General features: G+C 37.3%; 1 protein-coding gene and 1 pseudogene across 1 annotated transcript in view; one reads left to right on the top strand and one right to left on the bottom strand.

Moving 5' to 3' along the window:
* LOC101613002 (cytochrome c oxidase assembly factor 8-like) overlaps nt 1–15,028 on the bottom strand; it is a 58,146-nt gene extending 43,118 nt beyond the window's left edge. Inside the window, exons 1-2 of the mRNA XM_045146027.1 lie at nt 14,877–15,028; nt 2,248–2,273 (exon numbers count right to left, since the gene is read on the bottom strand). Of these exons, the coding sequence (XP_045001962.1) occupies nt 2,248–2,273; nt 14,877–15,028 (178 nt within the window). The remainder of the gene's footprint in view (nt 1–2,247; nt 2,274–14,876) is intronic.
* A 6,365-nt stretch (nt 15,029–21,393) lies between these two features.
* Nucleotides 21,394–21,899, top strand: LOC101594433 (annotated as a pseudogene).
* The last annotated feature ends 5,309 nt before the right edge of the window (nt 21,900–27,208 follow it).

Below are 27,208 nucleotides of genomic sequence, written 5' to 3'. Positions count from 1 at the left end.
TGCTTTCTGTGGTGGTTGCTTTTCTTTTTCTCTGTGTAGACCTGTGAAAGAATGTCACCTTCTGCTATTATGGAACATCCCCTCTATGTGTAAGCTTCAATAAATTCCCTTCCTCCATAACTGTGCCTGGTTTGTAAATTCATCCCAGCAATTTGAGGTTGACTGTTATAGTCACCAGCTGTATTCTGCACCAGTAACTGCATGGGAGCTCAATCTGACACAAAGCAACCCACGGGACCCTGCAAGGGTGCATATACATGAACATCTTATCACACACATATATACATGTATATGCATACACACAATATTTAACTGGATGTTATGTGTAAGAAGTAAGGTATATAATAAAATAGGAAGTAAATAGTGTATAGTGATTACTTTAAGAGAGCATGTTCTCAGTTCATAGCTAGATTTCGCAGAAAGACTTTAAAGTCTGTTACTCTGGTACCTGAATCAGAACAGTTTGGTATTTCAGAATCAAGATTTAAAATTATATTAGCAATCATATACAAAGAGTTTAAAAGGATAAAGGTATATATTTGGAATAAATAAGGGATCCTTAGACACAATCAATATGACTTGAAATTCTTCCTTACAATGCATTTGACCCACTAGACCTTTTATTATGATCTTATGGAATTTTTTTCATTGCTGATTATACAAGTTAATGTACTTTTACTTCTATTAGAGTAGAATTGTTAAGCATATTTTATAATTTCAATTCTCAAAAAATCCAAGAAACCATGCCAAAACAAAATATGCTTAGATAAATAAATTTTTACCTAAATTTTTCATGACAAAGCCAAGAGATCTCAAGAATCAACAATAAAACTTTTTACAAATCTGTATTTCCCCTTCCCCACTATTTTCTTCAGGCTCCATTCAGTAGGATGTTTCAGGTGGACACTGTCGTGGTCTGTCATTCATACCTGAGTGATCTGAGGACTGCACAAATGCACACCTTGATTTCTATGCTGTTTCTGCACAGCAATGAAGATAGCATCAACAGCCTTGTGAGATGGAATTTTCGTTGGCTTTTTAATTTATTTTATTTTTTATTTTGTGTGTCAGGCAAAGGTTGCCTTTATAGGGGTAAAGACTCAGGCCTTCTAAGTAGTAGTATCCAGAGTTCTAAAGGCAATTATGTAATCCTCATGAGAGAATACTATGGACTTGGTATCAAAGTTTTATATTTTTATATAGACAATACTATGGTAAATACTTGATTATATTTTTCAAAATTATATACAGACATTCTACTCCTAATAGCACTAAAAACAAAACAATTTCTTATGTTTCTGTGCATCCTGTGCATTTATATTTATTTTGTTTTATCCCCTTATGACTGGCAGATAGTACCTTATATTCATGTAGTCAGTATACTGGTGTTGCATTTGTGTTCTCCTAGCTGAGGTATACATCAGACCACAAAAAACTCCTGGCAAGACAGGACAAGGTTTTGCCTCATGCTTAAGATTTTGAGGGAAGGGCTGGAGAGATGGCTTAGCGGTTAAGCGCTTGCCTGTGAAGCCTGAAGACCCCAGTTCGAGGCTAGGTTCTCCAGGACCCACGGTAGCCAGATGCACAAGGGGTGCACGTGTCTGAAGAAACTTTGCAGTGGCTGGAGGCCTGGCGCGCTAATTATCCATCTATCTATCTGCCTCTTTCTCTCTCTATCGCTCTCAAATAAACAAGTAAAATAAAATAAAAATTTGAGCGGAATCTTCATCATGGGGGAGGAGACTGTCTCACTGTACATATCAGCATCAGGGAGCTAGAGAGCAGCAGGAGCTAGCTGGATCTGAACACACTATGGCCTGGGCTCATCAGCCCCAAGATTAACCCTCAGAAGCACACATCCTCTAGCAAGATTCCTCCCCCAGGGAATTAAATAGTAAACAGCCACAAACACTTGAGGCTGTGTGGGATATTTTACCTTTAAATTATCACAGCCAGCAAGCCTGTACACAGTGAACACATGCATTTGTTCATCATTAAGCTTTTTGCAACACTGCTTTGTGAGTTCTTCCCAAACTCATTGTAATGTGGCACAGGCGACTTTCAGCTTTCATTCCTTGGCTTCTATAATGAGAATTCATTTTTCTACATGTAAAAATGTCCTTCAGTTTGTGTAATCTAGCAGCACAATACTATACCATATTGAGAGATGACAAAACTTTTGTTTAAAATGGATAAATGAGAAAGTATTTTGCAAACTTTTTTTTTTTTTTTTTTTTTTTTTTTTACCCGCAATGTCACCATCATGCTCCATTCTAAAAACAAATAATGGGAAACATCAACATTCAAAGAAGCACTATGAGGTTAGCATGCTTGCATTTACTGTGATATACAGTGTATGATTTGACACTGTAACAGTGAAACACAAATGAAAATGAAGGCAGTAGTATTTTTTCTCAATTTTCATTCAGAACACAAAATAAAACTAAATGGTAACATTTACTTCATTCTTAAGTTAATTTTCCAGTTCCCACTCCAATTTGCATTGAAAATAAATAAAAAGATAAGATGAAGTACATTGGATTTCATAATAATATTCCTTATAAGTATCCCAACAATGCATTTTGGATTGTAATATAGGGAACTAAAAGTATGCACATTGTAGAATTATATTTTCTCATAGTATAATTACTAACATTCAGAAATCTAAGCTTGTGTCTTCAAGGTAAAGTGGACAAAGACTTCAAATTATAAGTTGCTAATAAATATTGCTGGAATGAGAGAGATAATTAAGGTAAAATTTCTTCTGAAAATAAAATGAATTGCTGCCTACATAAATAGTGCTGGGAGTTCTTGCATAAATACCCTTTGAGCATTATTTGTCTGTGACCATCAAGCAGGATGATGGTGTTTTTCTTGATCCAGAGTTCACTTGCTTTATAGTACACATTCTATTTGTTCTCATTTTATACCTTCTATCCCCACTTTCCCAGTTATCTTCCAGCTTTTCCTAAAGGGATTACCAGGATATGCTTTTAGGAAATTTAAATGAGAACAAAAAGTGAGAAGGGTAAATTTGGAAAGATGAAGAAAGCGTTAAAGATATGTGGCTGTGAAAGAAAGCTAGGTATATCTCAGGAAAACCTCAGGAATTCAGTATAATTTGAGGAGTAGAGATGGTTTGTCATAGCTGGACATGATGTCACATGCCTTTAATCTCAGCAGTTGTGTGGCGGAGGTAGGAGGATCACTGTGAGTTCCAGGCTACTCTGAGACTATGTAGTGTATTCCATTTCACCCTGGGACAGAGCAAGACCTGGCTTCAAAAAAGTAGCAAACAAAAAGCAAAAACTCCTAATGCTTCATTATGAACTTCATAAGGATTATTACGAATGTTAGCTGAGGAATTGTTGTTTGATGTTTCACTTTCTAATCATGAATAAGGATCATGTACCATTAACTTATCAAGCATTTAAGGTTCGTAAATGTCACCTTTCACTTATTTTTGTGGCTTCTCTTACCACATGATTATAACTGGTTCACCAGAGTGTCCATACTTCAGGCTTACTTCATTTATTCATTCGTTTGTCTCTGCTTCTTACAAAGCTGAAAAGTCTCTTGGTTTCCGTAACAATACAAAGGTAAAGTGCAACCCTCATTCAATGGTAAGCAAGTAAGGTGAACTTCAGTTGTACTGAAAGTTTTGTTGAATATCAAGTATATGAATTACTGAAGAGAATTTCCAGCTAGAGTAAACACATCCAAAAAGTTGGAGGTAGTAGTGTCTTCCATAATCAAAAGATTGCAAAATGCATACACTGGCTAAATGGAGTGTGGACAGATAATATTAAATGTACTAATACCCACCTCTGTATAAAGGAAAAAATGCCCCAAAATGAACAATGGACCACACAGGATGAAGCAAAGGTGTCTAAGGTAGACTTTCTGTCTTCAGCATTAGAATGAAAGGTATGAGTTAAGAAGAAAAGTAGTATGTAGAATGATATAATATGTTAAAAACACGTAACTGTAAAAAGCACTTTTGCATATCAACGCATACTCAGAATCACCACTGCCCACTTGTAGTTATTTTATATAAGGAAGATAGAGAATAAGAAAGACAAACAAAATTGGGTAGGATAAGGGAAGACAGCAGGGCTGTTCTAGAAAAATGAGGACAAAGAAGAGGATAGAAAATACGTTATGTGATTTATATCTAAACATAGTTAGCTCTCAATATATGTTCACTTATTTATTTTCAAGAAGCAATTGTGGCAAAAAGCTTTCTATAGAAAAATCCACAAGCAATGACATGGTTTGCACTTAGAAAATATACTTTGCAATGATGCACTAGTCATTGAAATATCTGCAAATTTTCATCATCATCATGTAAGAACATAATTGTTCAAATTCTATTATAAATATTTTAATACTCTATCGGTTGAAGAAATGCTTAAAATCGATGTGTTAATTTGAAGTTCAGATTGTTCAAAATTTCAGAGCCTAAATTCATCATGTCCCCCCATGGACCTGTGGTTAATCAAGGCATGCTTATCACTTTTATTAACTCACTTCAGATTCTTTTTAAGAGAGGGAAAGCTTTTAGTTGTAAGAAGTAATTGCTTTTCACTTTAAAAAGCACACAGTAATCCTTGAATAAATTAAATGCTAACCTTTATCAATTACCACATTATCTGTTATAAACTGGTCAAGAGAATTAGTCACACAATTAATGTTCCTGTTTCTTCCTAACATACTGCTATGCCCAGTGGAGGACATTTTTTGCTGTTTATTAATGTGGCTTCAGTCACAAATTGATAATGCTTTTGTAATGTATTTCCTTAGTTTGAGACATGCTAGACCTTATAACCAATAATCCCCACCTCTTTGTTTCTCAAATCCACTTGAAATTAACTTTTTCCTTCATAATGGAAAAGAAGCAGTTTCTCTGTATGCATGATTCCTGGGCCTGGGACCCTCTGTGGACTCTTAGTAGCTTGAGGAAAGTAATGACAACATTGCCCTTGGTGGAGAAAGTCTTTGGAACAGCTTGCTCAGCAGCATCTTGTTAGTGCTGACAGTGCCTTCATTGGTCTCCTGTATTTTTGTTCCTGGATAAAAGTCTCAGTCATGAAAAGGAAAATCTTTGCTTCAGGACTCCAGATGGTATTTGAGTGGGGATCCAGAGGTGATAGGAGTGCCATGATGGGAGTGAATCACACACCTTTTAGGCCAAATCAATTGGACCCAACATGATGGAGAAAACTGTGATGCTTGACATTGAACTGTAGTCAAAAATCCCTATGATTTTAGATCATGTCCTTTGAAAAAGGTTAAGTGTTTTCTATTTATGGAATGTAAACTTTACACAGATCTTTTATTTTTTTTTTTTCTTTTGCTTTTTGGAGGTAGGGTCTCACTCTAGCTCAGGTCAGGTTGACCTGAATTTGTAGTCTCAGGGTGGCCTCAAACTCATGGCAATACTCCTACCTCTGCCTCCAAGTGCTGAGACTAAAGGCATGCACCACCACACCTGGCTACATCCAAAAATGCACAGATATTTTTATTGAGCAATATAAAGGTTGCCACATCTCTACCAAAATGATAGCTTCCATCTTCATCCTGTACCCAGATTTTCATATTTCCCAGTTCTCCTGCATGGGAGGGGTGATGGAAGAGCCAGCTAAAATGTATGGAAGAAATGCCTTGAAAAGGAAAATCTTAGTTTCTTGAAACATTATGTGAAAGAAATGCTCCCATCAGCTAGACTAATTCCAAGTGAGAATGGTAGCCAAATTTCCATTATATATAAACCATAATTTTCCAAGGAAACAACTACAAGCAATATACAGTAAACTAGATGTTAAACTGCTCAACAGGAGGACAGATTAGGAAACATTTAGGACAAAAGTAGTATAAAGAGCTAAAGTGGTGCCTTAGTGGCTAAAGTACTTGCCATAGAAACAAGCTCTGAGTTTGAGTCCCCAGAACCAGCATAAATGCTAGGCATGGGAGTGCCTGCCTATAATCCCAGAACCAGGGAGGTAGAGACAGAAGATCCCTGGGGATGGCCAGCTGGTTTGTATGGCCAAATAATTGAGTTCAAGTTTTAGTAAGATTTCTCACAAATATGATGGTGAGTAATGGAAGAAAATATCCAGTGTCAGCCTCTGGTTCCACACATGCACACATGTGCATGAACACCTACACCCATGTACACACACAAAAGGTCAAGAATAATAAAATTTGGTGAAAATTAGAAGGATAAGAGTTCATTTATACTTTCCTTCATTAAGTTCTGTTAATTAGTACGTATAATAATGACATTTGAATGACCACTAGGTATTTCTTATTTGATTGTTGCTTAACTTTGTGACTCACCATCTTACTAGCTGTACTCCAGCTAAACTTTATTTTATTTATTTATTTATTTATTTTAATTTTATTTATTTATTTATTTATTTGAGAGCGACAGACACAGAGAGAAAGACAGATAGAGGGAGAGAGAGAGAATGGGTGCGCCAGGGCTTCCAGCCTCTGCAAACGAACTCCAGATGCGTGCGCCCCCTTGTGCATCTGGCTAACGTGGGACCTGGGGAACCGAGCCTCGAACTGGGGTCCTTAGGCTTCACAGGCAAATGCTTAACCGCTAAGCCATCTCTCCAGCCAACTTTATTTTTTTTTTTAATTCCAAAATTCTAAAATGTTTCTGCCCATACCCCTTCCCATATAAAAGTCTTAGTAGACATTTCTTCTTCTAAAAAAAAGTGTTATTTATCTCTACCCCCCTCACTTTCTCTCTCACTCTTTCTCTTTCTCACACACACACACAAACACACATATACACAAACACAACTTTTTGTGTTAACATGAATTTCCATACAAAGATATCACTAAGCCTCATATCATTATACTGGAACATACACCTAAACTATTTGATCCAACAGTGTTGAGTTACACATTCTAATACTACAGAAACACATACTACCTCTTTAATACAGTCACTTACTCTCACATCCTCTAACAGTGAGCTGGGATAAATATGATGACCATTTCCTATAAGTCGCATCAATAAGGACAAATTCATTATAGTAAATGATTTCAATTACATATATTGGGCTAGAATAAATAGCATACAAGAACTGATAAACTAAGGTGGTGTTAGGGGAATATTTTAGAGAGGAAACAATCATAGTGAGAACAGGAAGAGCACTATTGAGAGAAAGAGGCACACAGAGGAGCACTTTCCTTGAGGATCTTATTCTGCACTTGTCTGTCATTGCATCCCAAATGGGAAGTGATAATGAAATACACAAGTAAGGTTCTGTCAGCTGTCAACAAAACTAGCTCCCTTTGCATTGAGACTTAAGAATTTAGGAAGTAAAATAATGTTCTTGAGAAAAGCATAATGGACACATCCTAGCAATCAGAAAATCCACATTGGGAAGTTGATTATGGCCAAAAATAAAGGGGGAGAAACCACCAAAAGTCAAATGAAACAGTGGACTTTACACTTACTTGTTGAGCATTCCACAGGGTTTGAGAAGAAGGTCCATTCTCCAGCACAGTTATATTGCTATATCTATTTATTAATAGCTACTATTTTTAAAATTTAATTTATTAGTTTACTTTTCAGCAAATGCAGGCAGTTTGGTACCATTGTTTAGGCTCATCTATGATCTACCCCCTCCCATTGGGCCCTCCTTGTTGATGTAAATGGGTTGTGTACTTAATTATGAAACACTATTTATTCATTTACAGAAAAAGTTGATTGACATTTAGAAATGCTGACACTATTGCCTGATTAGAATAGTTTAGGGGATGGTTTTTTCTATAAAAATATATAAGTTTCATAACACATAACACAGTTTTCAAAATACTATCTTTTTTTCTTTAAAAAAAATTAATTTATTAGTTTTCTTTTCAGCAAATACAGGCAGTTTGGTATCATTGTTTAGGCTCATCCATGATCTACCCCCTCCCAATGGACCCTCCTTGTTGATGTAAATGGGTCATGCATTGTGGAGTTAGCCCACATTTATTGGTATGATAAATGTCTCTGCATATCATGACCCAACATGTGACTCTTGACATTCTTTCCGCCTCCTCTGCTGCAAAATTTCCCTGAGCCATGTTGGGTTTATTTTTGGTCTGCTTCAGTGCTGAGGTGTTGGGGGCCTCTGAGGCTCTGGCTCTCTGATTTGGTAGGAGTTGATTTTTCTCTGTGTTGGTCTCCTTCCCCTTTGTGCTGGTATCCAGTTAATCAGGAAAACAGCACCCTTGCTTGTATCGCCAATTGTCCTTAGTTTCAGTTGGGCCCCTTTTGAGGTATGTTGGGGCAGCTCTCTCCTTAGGATCTGCATCTATCTGAAAAAGAGAAGCAGATTCTCCAATGGAGAGTAAGTTAGCACCCAGAAAATTGAGATAACAGTACTGTTTTGATAGAGAGTTTCATAGGTGTAGGTCCTCTTGTACCCCATGATTGATGGTAGCTTGATATTGTAGAGTGGGCTTGTGTTTGGATACGGTTCTGATTTGTTTCCCCATTCCAGCTATGGGTCTAGAACCACTGAGGGGATCAGTTAGCCAAATCAAGAGCAGTTGGTTCCTCACCATGGCTGTGTGCCACTATTGCAATTGTGTGGGCATCACATCCGGTTATTTGTTGCTAATTAGGTTAGACAATGAGTTGCTTGGACAGATATTGGTCATTTCCCCCAGTCGCCCATGTAGCACCTTCTGGCACTAGACATGCTGACTGTCTGGGGACTGACTCTCTCCTGGCTTCCAGCCATGCCATTCCATTTTACATGTCAGCTGTGTATGGAGCCTTCAGCAATAGGGTCTTACCACTGGCCTTTGGTGGGTCATCAAGTACTCTGACAGAAGTCTGTCGTTGTTTTGGGAAACCTTGTAGATTTCTCTGATCAAAAGCTCATTGTGGATGGTAGCCCCAAGCAGTAAGTGGGGGTTACAGGTCAGTGCCCACTAAGAAATTCAGGAAAATCATAACTAATATACAATAGTTAGAGAGGAGAGAGATAGAGAGGAGAGGGGGAGAGGGAGGGAGTGAAGATGTAGAAGATTTAGGTTAGTCTTGATCCTACCCTGTCCAGTGTCTTGTGGTTCAGGTGTTTCTTGTAAGGGTCTAGTGAAGGTTCAGCCATTTGGTCTGTTTTTAGGAAGTAGAATTTTATGGTACCATTGCCGTTTGGGTCCAGATTACTGTTTTCCACCCTTCGATGCCCTTCCCACCCTTCCATCCATCCTAGTGTCTAGTCAATGAGGTGCTTGCTGGGTATGTAAGCTATCTTGGGTAGATTCAGGTTAGGTGTTGTAGATGAGTGGACTATGTGTCGCTTTTTTTTTCTGTGATTGGGTAAGTTCACTGAGAATGATCTGTTCCAGGTTCAACCATTTTTCCACAAATTTCTCTGTGTCGTTTTTTTCTTACTGCTGTATAGAATTCCATTGTGTAGATATACGACATCATTGTTATCCATTCTTCTAATGATGGACATCTGGGTTGATTCCAGCTTTTAGCTATTAGGAATTGAGCCACTACAAACATGGTTGAGCAAATCTCTCTGGCCTGTGGTTTGAAGGTTTTAAGGTAGATGCCCAGTAAGGGAATAACTGGGTCTGTTGGTATTTCTATAGTCAGCATTTTCAGGAGTCTCCATATTGCTTTCCAAAGTGGTTGTACCTTCCTGCATTCCCACCAACAGTGAATGAGTGTCCCTGCTTCTCCACATCCTCGCAAGCATTTATTTTCATTTGATGTTTTGATGTTGGCTATCCTTATTGGGGTAAAGTGGAATCTCATAGTTGTTTTAATTTGCATTTCTCTGATGATTAGGGATGATGAACATTTTCTTAAGTGTGTGTTTGCCATTTGTGTATCTTCCTCTGTGAATTGCCTGTTCAACTCTGCGCCCCATTTTGTGAGTGGGGTATTTGTCTTCTTATTGTTTAGACTTTTGAGCTCTTTGTAAATTCTAGAGATAAGGCCTCTATCAGTTGGATAACCTGCAAATATTTTCTCCCACTCTCTGGGCATTCTATTGGCTTTGCTTATTATATGCTTGTCTGTAAAGAAACTCTTCAGCTTCATATGATACCATTGGTTGAGTGACTGTTTAAGAACTTGAGCCACTGGGGTTTTGTTCAGGAAGTCTTTTTCCATTCCTATATTTTGGAAAGTACTTCCTAAATTTTCTTCCAGTAGTATATGAGTTTCTAGTCTTATGTTGAGGTCTATGATCCATTTGGATTTGAGTGTAGTGCATGGTGAAATGTGTGGATCAAGTTTTAGTTTCCTGCATGTGGTTATCCAGTTTGTCCAGCACCATTTGTTGAATATGCTATCTTTTTTCCAGCCTATATTGTTCGGGCCTTTGTCGAATATCAAGTAGCTATAGTTGCTTGACCCAAAATCCGGTCCTAAAATCTATTCCATTGGTCTATACTCCTGTTTTTATGCCAGTACCATGCTGTTTTTATTACTATGACTTTGTAGTATAGCTGTAGATCAGGTATGGTGATGCCACCAGAGGTATCTCTTTTGCTGAGGATATGTTTGGATATGAAATTTGAGAACATTTTTTCTATCTCTGTGAAGAACACTGTAGGGATTTTAATTGGAATTGCATTAAACCTATATATTGCCTTTGGTAGGATTGTCATCTTCACAATGTTAATTCTGCCTATCCAGGAGCATGGGAGGTCTTTCCATCTTCTCAAGTCCTCCTCAATTTCTTTTTTGAGAGTTTTTATATTTTTGTTGTATAGATCTTATACTTCCTTGGTTCACGTTATTCCAAGGTATTTTTGTTGTTGTTGTTGTTGCTATTGAAAATGGGACTATGTCCCTTATTTTTTTCTCTGTATCTTTCTCATTTACATATAGAAATGTTACTGATTTTTGTGCATTGGTTTTGTATCCTGCCATTTTGCTATAGGAGTTAATCACCTTCAGGAGTTTTGGTATGGAGTCTCTCGGGTCTCTTACATATACAATCATGTCATCAGCAAATAGAGCTAACGTAACTTCTTCCTTTCCAAATAGTATCCCTTTTATTTTCTTCTCCTGTCTTATTGCTTGGGCTAGGACTTCCAGAACTATATTGAAAAGCAGAGGTGAGAGAGGACAACCCTGTCTTGTTCCTGATCTCAATGGGAATTCCTCCAGTCTCTCACCATTAAGTATTATTTGGGCCTTTGGAGCTTTGTATATTGCCTATATTATGTTAAGTTGTGAACTAGCCATGCCAATTCTCTCCAATGTTTTGATCATGAAGTGATGTTGTATCTTGTCAAAGGCCTTTTCTGCATCTATCAAAATTATCATGTGGTTTTTATGTTTAAGATTTTTTATGTGGTGTATTACTTTGACAGATTTTCATATGTTGAAGCACCCTTGTGTTCCTGGGATAAATCCCACTTGGTCAAGGTGGATAATGCTTTTGATGTATTGTTGGATTCAGTTTGTGAGTATTTTGTTCAGGATCTTTGCATCTATGTTCATTAGGGAAATAGGCCAGTAGTTTTCTTTTCTTGTGGCATCTCTGCCTGGTTTTGGGATTAGGGTGATACTAGCTTCATTGGGTAGCTTTCGCTGTTCTTCAATTGTGTGACACATTTTAGAAAGATTGTATTGAGTTCTTTCATGAAGATTTGATACAATTCGCCTGGGAATCCAACTGGTCCTGGACTCTTCTTTTTTGGGAGGTTTTTTATTACTTTTTCAATCTCCATGAGTGTGATGGGTTCATTGAGGTGATTAATCTGCTCTGAGTTTAGCTTTGGCAGATGATATGCATCCAGGAATTTATCCATCTCATCCACATTTTCCAGTTTTGTGGAGTAGAGTTTTTTGAAATAAGTCCTAATGATTCTGCCGATTTCACTTATGTCTGTTGTGATCTCTCCTTTTTCATTTTGAATTTTGTTAATTTGGAGTCTCTCCTTTTTTTGCTTGATCAAATTGGCCAAAGGTTTGTCAATCTTGTTTATTTTTTCAAAGAACCAGCTCTTTGTTTTGTCAATTGCCTTAATTGTTTCCTTGGTTTCCAATTCATTAATTTCTGCTCTATTTTAATTATTTCTTTCCTTCTGGAGCTCTTTGGGTTGGATTTTTCTTATTTTTCCAATGCCTTTAGGTGGATGGGTAGGCTATTGATTTGGGATCTTTCTGTCTTTTTTATGAAGGCATTGAGTGCTATGAATTTTCCCCTGAGGACTGCCTTCATTGTGACCCATAAGTTTTGGTATGATGTGTTCTCATTGTCATTCAATTCCGGGAATTTTGCAATTTCATTTTTTTAATTTCATCCACTATCCATTTATTGTTTAAGAGTGTGCTATTCAGTGTCCAGTTGCCATTGGGGTTCTTGTTGTTTTTTTTTTTGTTGTTGTTGTTGTTGTTGTTTTCTAGGAATATAGAATTATCATCTGATATCATGAGGGGAATTATGTCGATTTTCCTAAATATGTGGAGGCAGTCTTTGTGACCCAGTCTATGGTCTATTTTAGAGAATGTTCCATGGGCTGCTGAGAAGAAAGTGTAGTCTGTGGATTTGTGATGGAACGTTCTGTAGATGTCTGTAAGGTCTAAGTGCTCTATGGTTTTGTTGAGCTCTCTTACTTCCCTGTTGAGCTTCTGTTTGGATGATCTGTCTATTACTGGTAATGGTGTGTTAAAGTCCCCAGCTAAGATGGTGTTGGTGGTTATTTCTGTTTTATTGTCAAGTAGGTTTTGTTTAAAGAACTGTGGTGCCTCTGTGTTTGGTGCATACAGATTTATGATTGTAATATCCTCTTGATGGATTGTTCCCTTTATAAGTAGGAAGTAGCCTTCTTTGTCTTTTTTGATTGTTTTTGGTTTAAAGTCAATTTTATCTGATATTAATATAGCTACACCTGCTTGTTTCTTATTACCATTTGCTTGGAATATTGTTTTCCACCCTTTCACCCTGAGGAGGTTTCTGTCTTTAGTGGTAAGGTGGGTTTCTTGAAGGCAGCAGATTGAGGGGTCTAATTTTTTGATCCACCCTGTTAGCTTGTGTCTCTTGATGGGTGAATTAAGGGCATTAATATTTAGGGTGATGACTGTGAGATTTGATTTTATCCCTGCCATGTTGTGGTGGTAGAGTTGTGTTGGCATTTCCATCAAATTTGAAATTTTTTCTGTCTACTCTGGGTTTGGTTGCTGTGATCTGCTTCTTGTAGGCATTTGTGTTTGGTTATTTGTTTCTTCTCTGTGGAGAATTTCCTGGAATACTTTCTGTAGGTTTGGTTTTGTGTTCATATAATTGTAAAGCTGAGTTTTGTCATGGAAAATTTTCCTTTCACCATCTATTATAAGGGAGACTTTTGCCAGGTAGAATAGTTTGGGGTGGAAGCCATAGTTTCTTAGAGTTTGGAGAGTTTCATTCCATTCCTGTCTAGCTTTCAGGGTTTCCACTGAGGAGTCAGAAGTAATTCTGATGGGGTTTCCTTTGAAAGTGGTGTGCTGTTTTTCCCTAGCTGCTTTTAGAATTTTCTCTTTGGTGTCAATGTTTAGAGTCTTAATGATAATATGTCTTGGGGAGTTTCTCCTTTGGTCTAGTCGGTTAGGAGTTCTGTTTGCTTTTTGTATAGTGATGGGCCTTTCTTTTCAGAGACGGGGGAAGTTTTCTTCAATTATTGTGTTAAATAAGTTCTCCATGCCTTTGGTCTGAAATTCTTCTCCTTCTGGTATTCCAATGATTCTGATATTAGGACGTTTAAGTGTATCCCACAATTCCCTCATGTTCTCTTCACAGGAACTTTTGAACTTACTGAAATTTTTGGATTCTCGAACTGTTTCTTCCATCCTGTCTTCCAGATCAGAGTTTCTATCTTCCACTCTGCTGACTCTATTCTTGAGAGCCTCTAGTGAGTTTTGGACTTGTTCAATTAAGTTTGCATTTTCTACTACTTTCCTATGTATCACTTCCATTTCTCTGTCCAGCTCCCTTTTCACCTCATTTTCTGATTTTCTTGATGATTCTTGGAAATCATCCTTGCATTTCTTTATGTTTTCATTTAGTGTGGCCAGTTGATTTTTAAGTTCCTCTTTTTTTTTTCCACTCTCCCTCAACTCTCTTAGCTCTCTTTGAATTCCTTCCAGTGTCTTATCGTATTGCTCTAGCTTAGTGATGGTAGCATCCACACGATTATCTGTCCTTTGTAGCTTTCCTGCAAGTTCTAGCAGTAGGTTGGTCAGGGTTGCATTGCTCATAGCTTCCCCTTGATGTTCTGATCCTAAACACTCTTCTATGTTTTGGTTAGATGTAATCCTTGTTGGACTGGGTGATCTGCCTGGATTTTCTTGCATTTTATTTTTCATGTTATTTCTTTTGCGCTGTGGTCTACCCATGTCAGTGTATGGGCAGGTAGGTGGATGGAGCAGCCTGGGATCTAGCTTAATGAGAATCCATGGCAGCCTGGGGCAGTTGCAAGCAGCCTGGGTTTTTGCTGTCTCTTGCCAAAGCCGCCTATCTATAGCCTGACAGGGGCCCCAAAGTTGCCTGAATTCTCACCCAGTCATGTACCAAAGCTGCCTGCCTTGGAGTTTGAAAGGGGACTGAGGTAGCAAGCCCTGAAGCTGCCCAAACTCTGGCTGAGAGCACTGGGACCTGCAAACAGTCTGCACTCTCTCGCCTCAGGTGAGTGGGGGATGGGTGGCAATGGACAGGTAGGGGATGGAACCTGAGCTGTCTCTAGTGACTCAATGTGGACTTGTGTGGCCTTTGCTGTGGGACTGGGCCTGCTGCACATGCAATTGTACTGCAGAGGCAGCTGATGCAGGCACGGGATCAGGACACAGCAGAGGCTAGCCGACAGGCAAGTGATTGGAGCACAGCAGCAGGGGGGTCTGGCAGCCACCTAATCACCGCAGAGGTGGCCCCCGCGGGCATGCGAACGAGCACAGCATGGCTGGCCAGCGCACACGATCACAGCACAAAGGCGGAGGTCCCCGTGTCAGTGCAGCGGGCTGGCGGGTGCGCGATGGGCTGGTGGGCGTGCGATCGGAGCACAGCTGCATGGCGCAGGGGGCGGGGCACAGGGTGTGGGGCATGGTGGCTGTATGTGTGGGGGTAGACTACCCACCTGTGGGGGGATGCGTGCTTCCCTGTTTTTCCCCACTCTGTGCCCTCCCACTGGCAAGAAGACTCTGATAACCCCAAATTTCTTGCCTTTCTTTCAGTCGCCATCTTGGCTGGCTAATAGCTACTCTTGAATCAATAACTTACTAATATAATGAAGTATAATTGAATATAAATATTTAATATATTAAATTTAATATATATATATAAGTTAATATATATAATATTTTCTCTCAACTTATCATGTACCTTGGACATTTGGAGTATGGAGAAATCACAGGCTTTCATGTACCTTAAGAAACAGCTTCAAAACCATATCTTAGCATTTATTTATACTCCAACAAGTAAGCATGGAAGTGGATGATAGACCTTGGTGCTGTTGGTGGGGCTGGGGACAGACATGCTGTCTAATCCTGGAGAACAGGAAGAATGCCAAAGAGTTCCCAAGACAAAGAGTAAAACAAATAATTTTTTAAAGTAAGCTAAAGTGGAAGTAAAAAACACTGATAAGATTGCAAAATTCTGTTTCTGTGTTTACCCTAGGACATATAAGAAAACATTGTGAGGTTAAATTGCTAAATTTAACTTTTGATAAAGTAAACAGAGATGCAGTATAGATGCTTCTGTGAAGAGACTAAGTTTAAGGCTTTGGAAGACATCTAGACTATTATTAGTGCTAGTTAATGCTGAAGTAATGGGTTTAGCTAGGAATGCGGTGATGGATACAGAGACCTGTACAAATTTAGTGCATATTTAAATGGGAAAGCTCATAATACATGCTTAAAAATTTGATATCACAATATAATAGATGTATGGTGGACTGAATTCCAGATGTATGTGTGGGTATCACTCTGGCAGAACACAAGAATATTGTTTTTGTGATAAAAGCCATGGTTTTCATTTTGTAAGTATTTGCTTTGAGAGTCAGACTAGTCTAAATGGAAAAAGATTATAATTATGTTCACATTTCTGGGGTATACAAGGTGGGATTCTGACTTTGGGAGTCCCAAACATATTGGTAGCATCATATCTGTAGGGACTAAATTACCTAGTATAGTTTAGGAAATACAAATGGTACAGAATTTTTAAAAAATTAAAAAATAAAAACATCTGTGGATATCCAACATATTCTGACCAAGAAAAAGAAAATTTGTGAAGGGTTCTTGGTAATTGATCGCATATGAATAAAAAGACAAGCTTTGAGAATGTAGTGTAGCAATAACAAAGAATGTATTACACAAAAGAGGTTGATGTCTCTGTACTTTGAGGTATAAAGGTGAGGAGTAGCTTCAGTGAATAGGGATTCAAAAGGCATAGAGCAGAAGCAAGAATTGATTCAGTTGCCAGGGAGGGGAACATCATGCTTTGGTGAGAGTACTGTCTACTTTGTACAGACTTTGGCCTCAAAGGGTAATGAAACCATGGTATTATCTATAAGAACACAGCAAGAGGCAAAACAAACATTTGACAATAACAGCCATTAACAATGTGAAGTCCTTGTCTGAGCAGGACCTAAAAGTTATTGGTGACAATTAAAAGGATAAGACTAGTTTTCTATTTCCTTGGAGACCATTCTTGATGGGAACAAGGACATACTGAATTACTTTCTTGACTTCTCAGAAGACAGCTCAGTCAAGTGAACAAAGGTAGTTGGATGATATCATCATTGTAGGTATGCAAGTAAGGACCCAAAATATCCACTGGTTATGAGTGTGAGATGTTCTTATTATTTATTTCTTCTAACAAGTATTCCCCAATCCTTTATGATAATCAATAAATGTATGAGTCAAGGCAGTAGGGGTAAAACTGAATCTGATCTGAAAACCTCCTCCATTTCAACTAGCTGACAGAAAGCTGAACAATATCACACTGCATGCATTTCAATGAGAGAGAGAGAAATCACCAGTGAAGATACTCAACAGTGGACATTGAAAGTCTTATATTTAGCCAGCCATACCAAATGAGGCAACAGGTGCAATAGTGGCATGTCTGATATGGGGGAAACCAACTTCCATGTAATCTGACTGGAGGCCCACACCATGAGAGGGATTATATCTCTGATACTGAAAACCTACCACAGGATAGTCATGAGCCCTAGAGGGGTAACATCTGTGGGTATATGGCTAAATGCATACACTGTGCTCATCAAACTGCCCAGTAAGCACTTCTTTTAATGTTTCTACCCATATATTAATGCTACTCTTACTTTTGGTTAGAGAAACTTCTCTTTTCCTATGGGATTGACCTTGGGATGACTCAGAAGTCACTATGGTGCTAAGAAGTAACAGAGGAGTGCCAGCAATGCAACATCTCTATCACATCTCCCAAGACTCAGGGTCCATTGCAGAAGAGGTGGCAAAAGTATGTAAGAACCAAAGGAAGGGTAGGACTTAAAATGTGCTCCTCCAGACACAAAATGGCCTAGATATCCATGACCTCACAGTGCCTGACACTACATACACAAGACCATCATAATAGGAGGAAAAGATCATGAAATTGAAACAAAAGAGAGACTGATTGAGAGGGGGAGGAGATATGATGGAGAGTGGAATTTCAAAGGAAAATGTGGGGGGAGGGAGGGAATTATCATCAGATATTGTTTATAATTATGGAAGATGTCAATAAAAAGTAAAAAAAAAAAAACTAAATAAATAACAAAAAAGTCAGAAGGCCTTGGAATGATGTATTTCAAGTTATGAAAGATTGGAAAAAAAAAGGGGGGGAGGGTAACAAAGAGTCTTGTTCCTTCTTGAGGAATTCCAGTGTGCTGACCCAGGTCTCTTTAATGGATGCCTTAGTCAAGGCAACATCAGAACAGTTGTCAGACTATCTGAAGAAAAATGAATGTTCATAGGAATTCATGTGTTCTGCTACTTCACCGCACACAGAACCTGCTCCCTATACAGCATGAATCCTGTAGCATTGTTGAGCCTGGATTTGTACCCTATGACCCTTATATATGACACTATTATGGGAATTAATTATAGCTGATAAATGTGGTCCTCTTCCAACTTGCCATATGAGTTCCAATTGGTTCACATTTTAATCTAATGCATTTTTAATAGAAAGAACTCCATAAAATCCTAACTGCATATATGCAAATGGTGATATTCACACACACATAGCCAAATTCTAGAAGTCTATGTTACATATTATCAACTATATGTAATAAGTCATAAATTCAATCATTGTTGGAGAGAAAAAATTAAGCTTTGTGTATTTTTTTTCCTTCTTATGTGAAACTTTAAAAAAGGATATTTTTAGTTATGATGTCTAATGTTATTTCATCTATCCTTATTTCTAGCACAAAAAAAATTAAGAACCCTGGGCATTAATAATATTTAGTGGTTTCCAAAAAGAAGTTGTAGCTCATATATACTTCCACAATAGTAGACATTAAGAGTAAAGAACTTAAATTTCTTTATTATGATCCAAATATTGGTATTAGCCATGAAATATCATCATCTTGATCAAACACAAACCATTGTTTAAAGACTTGTTATGAAAGCTGTTAATTGGTATATGATCAGAGAGAATTGCTCTCAAAATAATCTCTGAAATTTCTGTCATAAATCATCATGTCACAATCAGTTCCATCATGGTGGTATTTAAAGAAACAAAAAGCATAAACATGACATAGTTTTTCAAGGTAATCCAAAACAGTAGAGTAACACACGGTAAGGATGAAGGTTGGAGAGACAATCAGCAAATGCACATATGAGACAATTGTCAATTGGCAGAAGAAACTGACATGACCTTTATGTGACAATAACTAAATTACACTGAATGATGAATTAAGTGGAAATATTCTTTACTAACTGTTTTGATTCTTTCAATACAAAGAAAAATAATTGCTTTTCCACCACCTCCAAAAGATAAAAAGATTAAATCATATAAATGGTATTAATAAGTCATCATTATATAGCACAGATGATAAATTATCTACAAAAAAATTTATATAAGCTCATATATATAACGAAAAATATTGTTTTTCAGGAAATTTTTGCTTTGATTCAATTTCTTAGATCATGGAGGAATCGGTACATCAAATTATCACAGAAAATTTCAGAATTATTTCAACTTTTTCATGGTGAAATGCAAAATACTCTGTTTTAACTGTTCACTTAAGTTTAACAGATATATTCTTGGTTTTCATCCAGCTTCAATAAAGAGCTAACCCCACATGTTATGAAGAATAGTAGATTGTGATTGTACCAGATGTTTGATGCAATATGTAAAACCTGCCACATGAAGTAAGAGCAAAGAATATTCAAGTACATAACTCTTATTCATCTACTTCTTTTCAGACTATAAACAGACTTTTATATAAATTATAAATGCTGGTCCTATAACTGAAAGCTGTTCTTTGATTTGTAGAGACCATTTTCTTGTCAACTTAGTAGTCTTTCTCCTACTGGTTTCATTATTAGGGAAACCAATTAAGTGTGCTCAGTGTAAGTCACATATGCTAAGTACACAATTTGTATAAAATTCTATTCTGTTCATTACCTTTATGCAAGTGACTTTTTCCCTGACTTGGAGTAGAGGGTTCATTTTTTTTTAATAAGAATTTTGTGGTAAAAATGGCATGCTGAAATGCCTGACATGAGAATTCTCAAACTGTCTTAACTAGATTTTGGCATTTAATAAGCTGTAAACTGCTGAAGCTATTTGCAGATGAAGTCTCATTTTTGTCCATCAGCAGGGGGCTGGAAGCATAATTAATTGAGTGAAAGTTAAAAGACGGACAGCACGGTTACATTTATGCAAATATTGCAGCCGAACATCAACAGAAGAGAAAAATAGCTTGCAGTGGATTGGTTCAGTGTTGGACCCAATTCCACAGGGCCCATTTAAGCATTGCAGATTGTGCATTTGACAATTAAGACTTATAGTGTTTTTTAATCCTAGCTGTGATGGTAGAAATAGTAGGCAAAAGTTGAAGTCCAGAGAGACAATTCTATTTCATCTCTCGCCTCTTTTACCTCTCATGAATGTTAAAATATACTTGCAAAATATCAAAAGTCAAATGATGCATGTGTGTGTGTAACCATATGCCAGGCTCTGCTGCTTGTGTCTTTCATTTTTATCCCAGGCACATGTACCTTGCACTCCAAAGGTTCCATTTAATTAAAGTTAGTAAAAAGCTTAGACCATAGAGATCGGGACAGCTGCTCGAGATATTAACCTGGGCACTGTTTCTGAATGGCAGAAAGCTTTGCTGGGAGTCTGTCTCCTACGTACTTTGTGCGAACTTTGATAAGGTTTTACCCAGTAGCTGTTTGACTCTGAAGATTGCTAACTTTTCCTTTAATGGTTGGGAAACATTAGCATCCCCAATGATCACAGGAAATTTCAAATTGAAATTGTGCATTTTCCTCATCTGTATTTTTTTTTTTTCATCATGAATGGGATCTGCATGACTTCTTTGATGATTTATCTTTGTCTACTCCCTTTGTGTTTGCCTAAGAGTTGGCTATTCAGCAAGCTACTCTTCCCATGGAGGTATTTATTAAAGCTTTTTCCCTCTCACACTTTGGGTTTTAGGTTATATCTCATTGGGATGTTCAATTCTAACTAACTTTAAAAAGAATCATGACAAAAGAAGTTAGGTTTACTAGTAAAAGAGGAAAGTTATATATGCATGTGTGATTTCTAGTTCTCTGTGCTTTCTTTACATTATTGAAAAACAATTTCAAGAAATTACATTAATTTCAATCATGAATAATTAAACATATTTGTATTTTTTGAAAGAAGCTTAATCTTAAATATCCTAAAAATAAAAGGAATGCATCATGGATGATGACTTCAAGAAGTTAATATGAGGGCCGGAGAGATGGTGTAACAGTTAAGTCTCTTGCCTGCAAAAGCTAAGGACCCAGGTTTGACTCCCCAGAATCCATGCAAACCAGATGCATATGGTGGCATATGTGTCTGAAGCTTGTTTGCAGTAGCTGAAAATCCTGAAGCACCATTTTCTCTCTATTCTTTTTGCCTCTTTCTCACTTTCTCTCTATTTCTCAAATACATAAATACACTACTTAAAGAAAGAAGTTAATAGGGATATTGAAATACAGCCCCAAAACAAAACCAAGAAAAAGAGAATAAAAATAAATAAATTACTTTATGGTATATCTAAATGAATTATTATAAAAGGTCTCCTTGTCCTTCTGGTTTGCTAAAGGGGGGTGGTGGGGGGGAAGCGTTGATGGTTTAGAGGCTCTTGGGCGGGAAAGGTCGTAGTGCTAGGGCAGCTAGGGTTCGGCAGAGGCGCTGTTGCTTCTCCAGGCTGTGCAGGGATCTCACCACCACCATGTCGAGCAAAAGAGCAAAGACCAAGACCAACAAGAAGCTGCCATGTCCAACGTGTTTGCCATGTTCGACCAGTCCCAGATCCAGGAGTTCAAAGAGGCCTTCAACATGATCGACCAGAACAGAGATGGCTTCATCAACAAGGAAGACCTGGACGATGTGCTTGCTTCACTAGGGAAAAACCCAACTGATGAATACCTGGATTCCATGATGAACGAGGCTCCGGGGCCCATCAACTTCACCATGTTTGGTGAGAAGTTAAATGGCACCGACCCTGAGGACATCATCCTCAATGCTTTCGCCTGCTTTGATGAAGAAGCAACTGGCACCATCCAGGAGGATTACCTGAGGGAGCTGCTGACCACCATGGGTGACCACTTTACTGATGAGGAGGTAGATGAGCTATACAGAGAAGCCCCCATTGACAAAAAGGGGAATTTCAACTACATCCAGTTCACACGCATCCTCAAACACAGAGCGAAAGACAAGGATGACTGAGAGAGCATCAGATCCCATCCACATGCTCCTTGTTGCCACGTGGGGTATTTCTGAGGTTTTCTCTTAGAGCCTGTTGCATGCCCTTAGCTTTAAAGCTTCTTGCCTTTTTTTGTATTTATTCTTAGCCATCTGGGGCACATGTACCTTTATAATCAGACAGGAAATGGGACTTTCTATCATTTTCAGAATAGAAAGTAGGGTAATTTAACTTACCAGTGGTCTCCTTCCTTCCAAATAGCTACAGTTCACAGAGTCAATATATTTTTTCAGAGAAAGTTATTTGCTCATTTTTTTCTGAATGATAATTAAACTTCATGGTAAAATAAAAATAAAAAATAAAAGGTTTCCTTAAAATATTCTAAATGCAAATGGTTTGTAAAACATAAGAAGTTAAGATGGTACCGAAGTACATTACAGTAAATAAATTCATAAGTAGGCCTTCTGATTATGTACTTTCCACTTGTGTATATTTGTGGAAGATTATGCTTATTAAAAAAATGTTATCGGATCCAGTGTTCTTTCATCTAAACATGACAACAAGCAATGATGAAGACATCATGTGTGTGTGTGTGTGTGTGTGCATGCGTGTGCACGTGTATGGTCACACCTTTTCCCTTTACTTATTGTTGTTGTTTCGTTGTGTTTCTTTGAGGTGGGATCTTGCTCTGGCTCAGACTGACCTGAAATTCACTATGTAGTCTCAGGGTAGCCTCAGACTCACAGCTCTCCTCCTGCCTCTGCCTCTGCATCTGCCTCTTGAGTGCTGGGATTAAAGGCATGCACCACTGTTCCCTGCACTGTTTCTATTTTTTAAACATATATTTTCTAATTGTTCCACAGAAATTTAACTTTAAATTTGGTACGTTAAAATGTGCATTATTATCAGTCACATAAAAGTACATATTTAAGTGTGCATACTACTTCATAAATATAGCTAATATGCATAATTTTCTGTTCAAAAAATTGAGAAATTAGATGCCAGAGACAATACACAAACCTTATCAATAATTTCTTTTTGAAATTTATGTAATCTTTCCTAAAATACCAATATTTAATATTCATGCATACCAAGAAAAATATATATGTAACTTGTTGTCCTATATGCATATTAGTGCACATAAATATATGCATGTGTTTGCATATGTGTGTGTATACATGTGTGATCTAATGCTGAAGTTTCTGTTTTCTTGATTTCATTATGTGAGGAGAAATTTAGGAAAATGCTATGGAAGTAGACCCATTTTTAAGGGAAATAGTTATCCTAACAAAAAGAAGCTTTCTATTTTTTTTCTCTTAGCTACCTTAGAAATGTATCAGATTTGCTATATAAAAATGGCAGTCCCTTTCATTAACTACTTTTCTTGTTAGTTCAATCAACCATTTGCAAAGAAGTTACTTAAAGGAAGAAAGAGTTTTGGGGTGGAGCTCACAATTTCATAGTATATCATTCATCATAGTAGGGTAAGTGTAGTGGCAGAAGTGATAGCCAACTCACATACCATCTCCAATTAGGAAACAGCAGAAAAGAAGAGGGATAAGGCTAATCTCTATATTGTTTAATTAAATTATAAAGAAATTCATTTTCTTAAGCAGAAATATTGACTCTAAATTAGCAAAAGACATTTTCAATTGAATAAATTAAAGAGCACTTAGTTTAAAAATAAAAGTAACCAATAATAAACAATAATTAGATATTCTGCTAGTTATTTCCAGTGATATGTTGTACTTTGTCCTGTAAAAAATGCATGTGTTTTCTTGTTTTAAATAACAACATTTTAGGTGATTAAATATGGAAAAAGGTAAACAGAATATTGAGAAGTAATTACTTAGTGCATGTGTTGTCTTCAACCAGTAAATGGGAAAGTTTTAACCATAGAAAAGGAAACAAAAAGAGTAAGAATGTACTCACATATATCTTTTAATATAGTTCCCTATGGAATAAGTACCAGATAAAGAAACTAAAATGAATGGGAACAAAGTTTCTACTAGTTTTGAGTTAGTCAATGTCATAACCTTCTTTTCTTGGAACTTCACAAAAAATAACATGATAACCACAAAATCAGCTTCTAACAAAGCTGTTTATCAAAGTTCCTCAAAAGTAAATTATTGGAACTTCTAGGTAATATGGCAGCATAGAAGACATGCCAAATCAGCCTAGCAAGGGTTGTAATCAAAATATACTCTTCTGAAAAGTGAAGGTATATAGGTTTATTTCTTTATTATTATTTTATTAGCCACAGTGGAGAAGTAGGAAAGACCAAAATCCACCAGAAAGGAGGAAAACATCCAGAATCCCAGTGAGGCAATTGTAGCCCCATCTGCACAATCTATGTGATTCACACACCCTCCCCATGCTGCCTGCCCAGTGCTCAGCTGCAGGAGCACACACCAAACAAGGGGATTTTCTAACCTCATCAGCCTCCTTGCAGAGTCAAGAAATCTGAAGGGGATACAGTGGAGATCAGCTAAGAAGCTGCTTAAAGAGATGCAGGTGGGACAAGATGGGAAGTTCCAGTACAAATCCAGGCTTCCCACACTCTCCCATCCCCCACCCATTGGAACCAGGACCTCCAAAGAATGTATTCAGCCCTCAGTGGAAAGGCATCTAGCACAGCTGATCACAACACCAGCTCCATAGTACAATGCAGGATTGATGTGAGCAGTCAGCACTGCTGAGATTGGCCAACTGACAAAAATGCAGGTACATAGGCTGCACTGGAGGGGCTAATGTCTTTTTCCATGCCAGGGAAGGTTATGAGTTATATGTCCTTGGTTGGTCTTACCATTCTCAATTAAGCTGTTTTGGGGGTTGACTATTGTTGTATGTTATGCTTTGAGATTTATAGGGCATTTATCTTTTGTTTCTGTCATTACGGAGGGCAGTGTCTAATTCAGATGCAGCTTGACCTGGAAGCCAATTCACAACAGAAATTTCAACCTCCCAGCTGATGGGATTGAGGGTGTAGAACAACACACACTCTTAGGGATTGGGGCTTTTAAGGCTATCTATTTGTTTCAATCACCACACTTACATACTCTGTCCTTGTTTTTATTGAATGTGTATATTGCTCAGTTGAATTTTGGAATTTTCCAGTAAATTGCTCCACCCAGCCCAATAAATTACTTGAGTAGCAGGGAAACTCATCTGTAGGATTACTTCTGAAATGTGATTGGAGTACAACAGCTACACTTGGCACCTTAAACTCCTACTCTGAAGGTACATAAAGATGGATGTCCAAATATAAGAGAATTGCAGATTATTAGAAAACCCAAGCATCAAATCAACACAGGATGCAAAAAGTTGCAGCATCTTAATATAGGAAACACAAAGAATCAAGTCGATTCAATTCCACCAAAAATTACAAATCCATCAGAAATGACCCCTAATGAGACCATTTTAAAAGAAATGCCTGACAAAGATTAAAAAAAAAAAATTCTCTATACTCAAATAATTCCAAAAGGAATCAGAGAATAAATCAAAGGAATTAAAGAATAAAACACACCCCTGATGGAATTCTAAGAGAACACAGGACACCAGCCTGATGAAATAAAGAGGTCATTACAAGACATGAGTAAGGAAATAGAAATACTAAAGAAAAATAAGGTAGAAATTCTAGCTCTGTAAAACAGTTAGTTAAATGAAAAACTCTGTGGAAAGTCTTACCAGTAGATTGAACGAAGGAGAAAATGGAGTATGTATACTAGAAAACCAAGTGGCAGATCTAACACAGTCCAACAATGAGAAAAACAAGCTAATAGGAAGGTATGAATGGGAATTTCAAGATATCTGGAACACTATGAAAAGAATGAACCTAAGAATTCAGGGTATAGCAGAAGGAGATTTTCAACCCAGAAACTTAGTAGGTATTTTCAACAAAATCATAGAAGAAAAATTTCCCCAAATTGATAAAGATATGCCAATGCAGATACAATACAGGAAGCTTTTATGACAAAACTTATAAAGAACTGATTCTCCTCATGTTATAATTCAACTACTGAACACGGAAAACAAAAGAAAATATATTGAAAGCAGCTATAGGGAAAAAGCAAGTCACCAACAAAGACAAGCCCATCAGAATAACAGAAGATTATTCAACACAAACTTTCTAAGCCAGAAGGGCTTGGAATCATGTATTTCAAGTTCTGAAAGAAATTGGCAACCAAGATTAATTTATTCTGCAAAGCTATATATCCAAATTGATGGAGAAATAAGGACATTCCACAAGGCAAATAGGCTTAAGGAATTTATGACAACTAAGCAAGCTCTACAGAAAATACTTGTAGGAATCCTTCATGCTGAAGATGAAGCAAAACACACACATGAGGAAATAGGAAAAAATAAACCATACTCAGATATCAGTTAAAACAAGCAAGTAAAGTAAAACAGTATGCACTACAAAACAAGAAAAATAGAGAGAATAAATACATACCTTTCAATAAAAACTCAATATCAATGGCTTTAATGCCACAATAAAAAGACACAGGCTTGAAGACAGGATTAAAAGGATCCTGCCATTTATAACCTCCAGGTAAATCATCTCTCAATAAAAGAAAGACATTGTCTTAGGGTGAAAGGGTGGAAAATGATATTTCAAGCAAATGTGCCTAGGACAAAAAGCAGGGATTGCTATGCTCATATCTGACAGGATAGACTTCAAACAACATTCATGAGGAAACACAAAGAATGTTACTTTATACCTATTAAAGGAACTCTTCAACAGGATGATATTACAATCCTAAACAAATATGTACCTAACATGAGGACTCCCAATTTCACCAAACAAATACTATTAGACTTAAGGTCCCAGATAACACCAAACACAATTGTAGTGAATTACTTCAATACCTCACTCTCATCAACTGGCAGGTCATTCCAGCAAAAAGTAAACAGAGAAATATCTAGATTAAATGCTGTCTTAGAACAAATGGACCTAACAGACATCTACAGAACATTCCATCCAAATGCTACAGAATGTACTTTTTTTTTTTTTTTCTCAGCAGCACATGGAACATTCTCTAAAATAGGCCCTATGTTAGGACACAAAGCAAATCTTAACAAATACTGGAAAATTGAAATAATCCCTTGTACTCTATCTGACCACAATGAGATAAAACTACAAATCAACAACAACAACAACAAAAAGCTACAGATAATACAGAAATTTAGACTAAACAGTACAATATTTAATGGTGAATGTGTCATTGAAGAACTCAAAAAGAAAATCAATAAATTCATAGAATTAAATGATAATACAACATACCAAAACCTTTGGGACATGATGATGGCATTCCTAGGAGGGAAATCTATA

This window comes from Jaculus jaculus, chromosome 3, assembly GCF_020740685.1.
Source record: "Jaculus jaculus isolate mJacJac1 chromosome 3, mJacJac1.mat.Y.cur, whole genome shotgun sequence".
NCBI lineage: Eukaryota > Metazoa > Chordata > Mammalia > Rodentia > Dipodidae > Jaculus > Jaculus jaculus.
The sequence above is the reverse complement of the archived record's forward strand: the minus strand, read 5'-3'. Positions and strand labels throughout refer to the sequence as shown.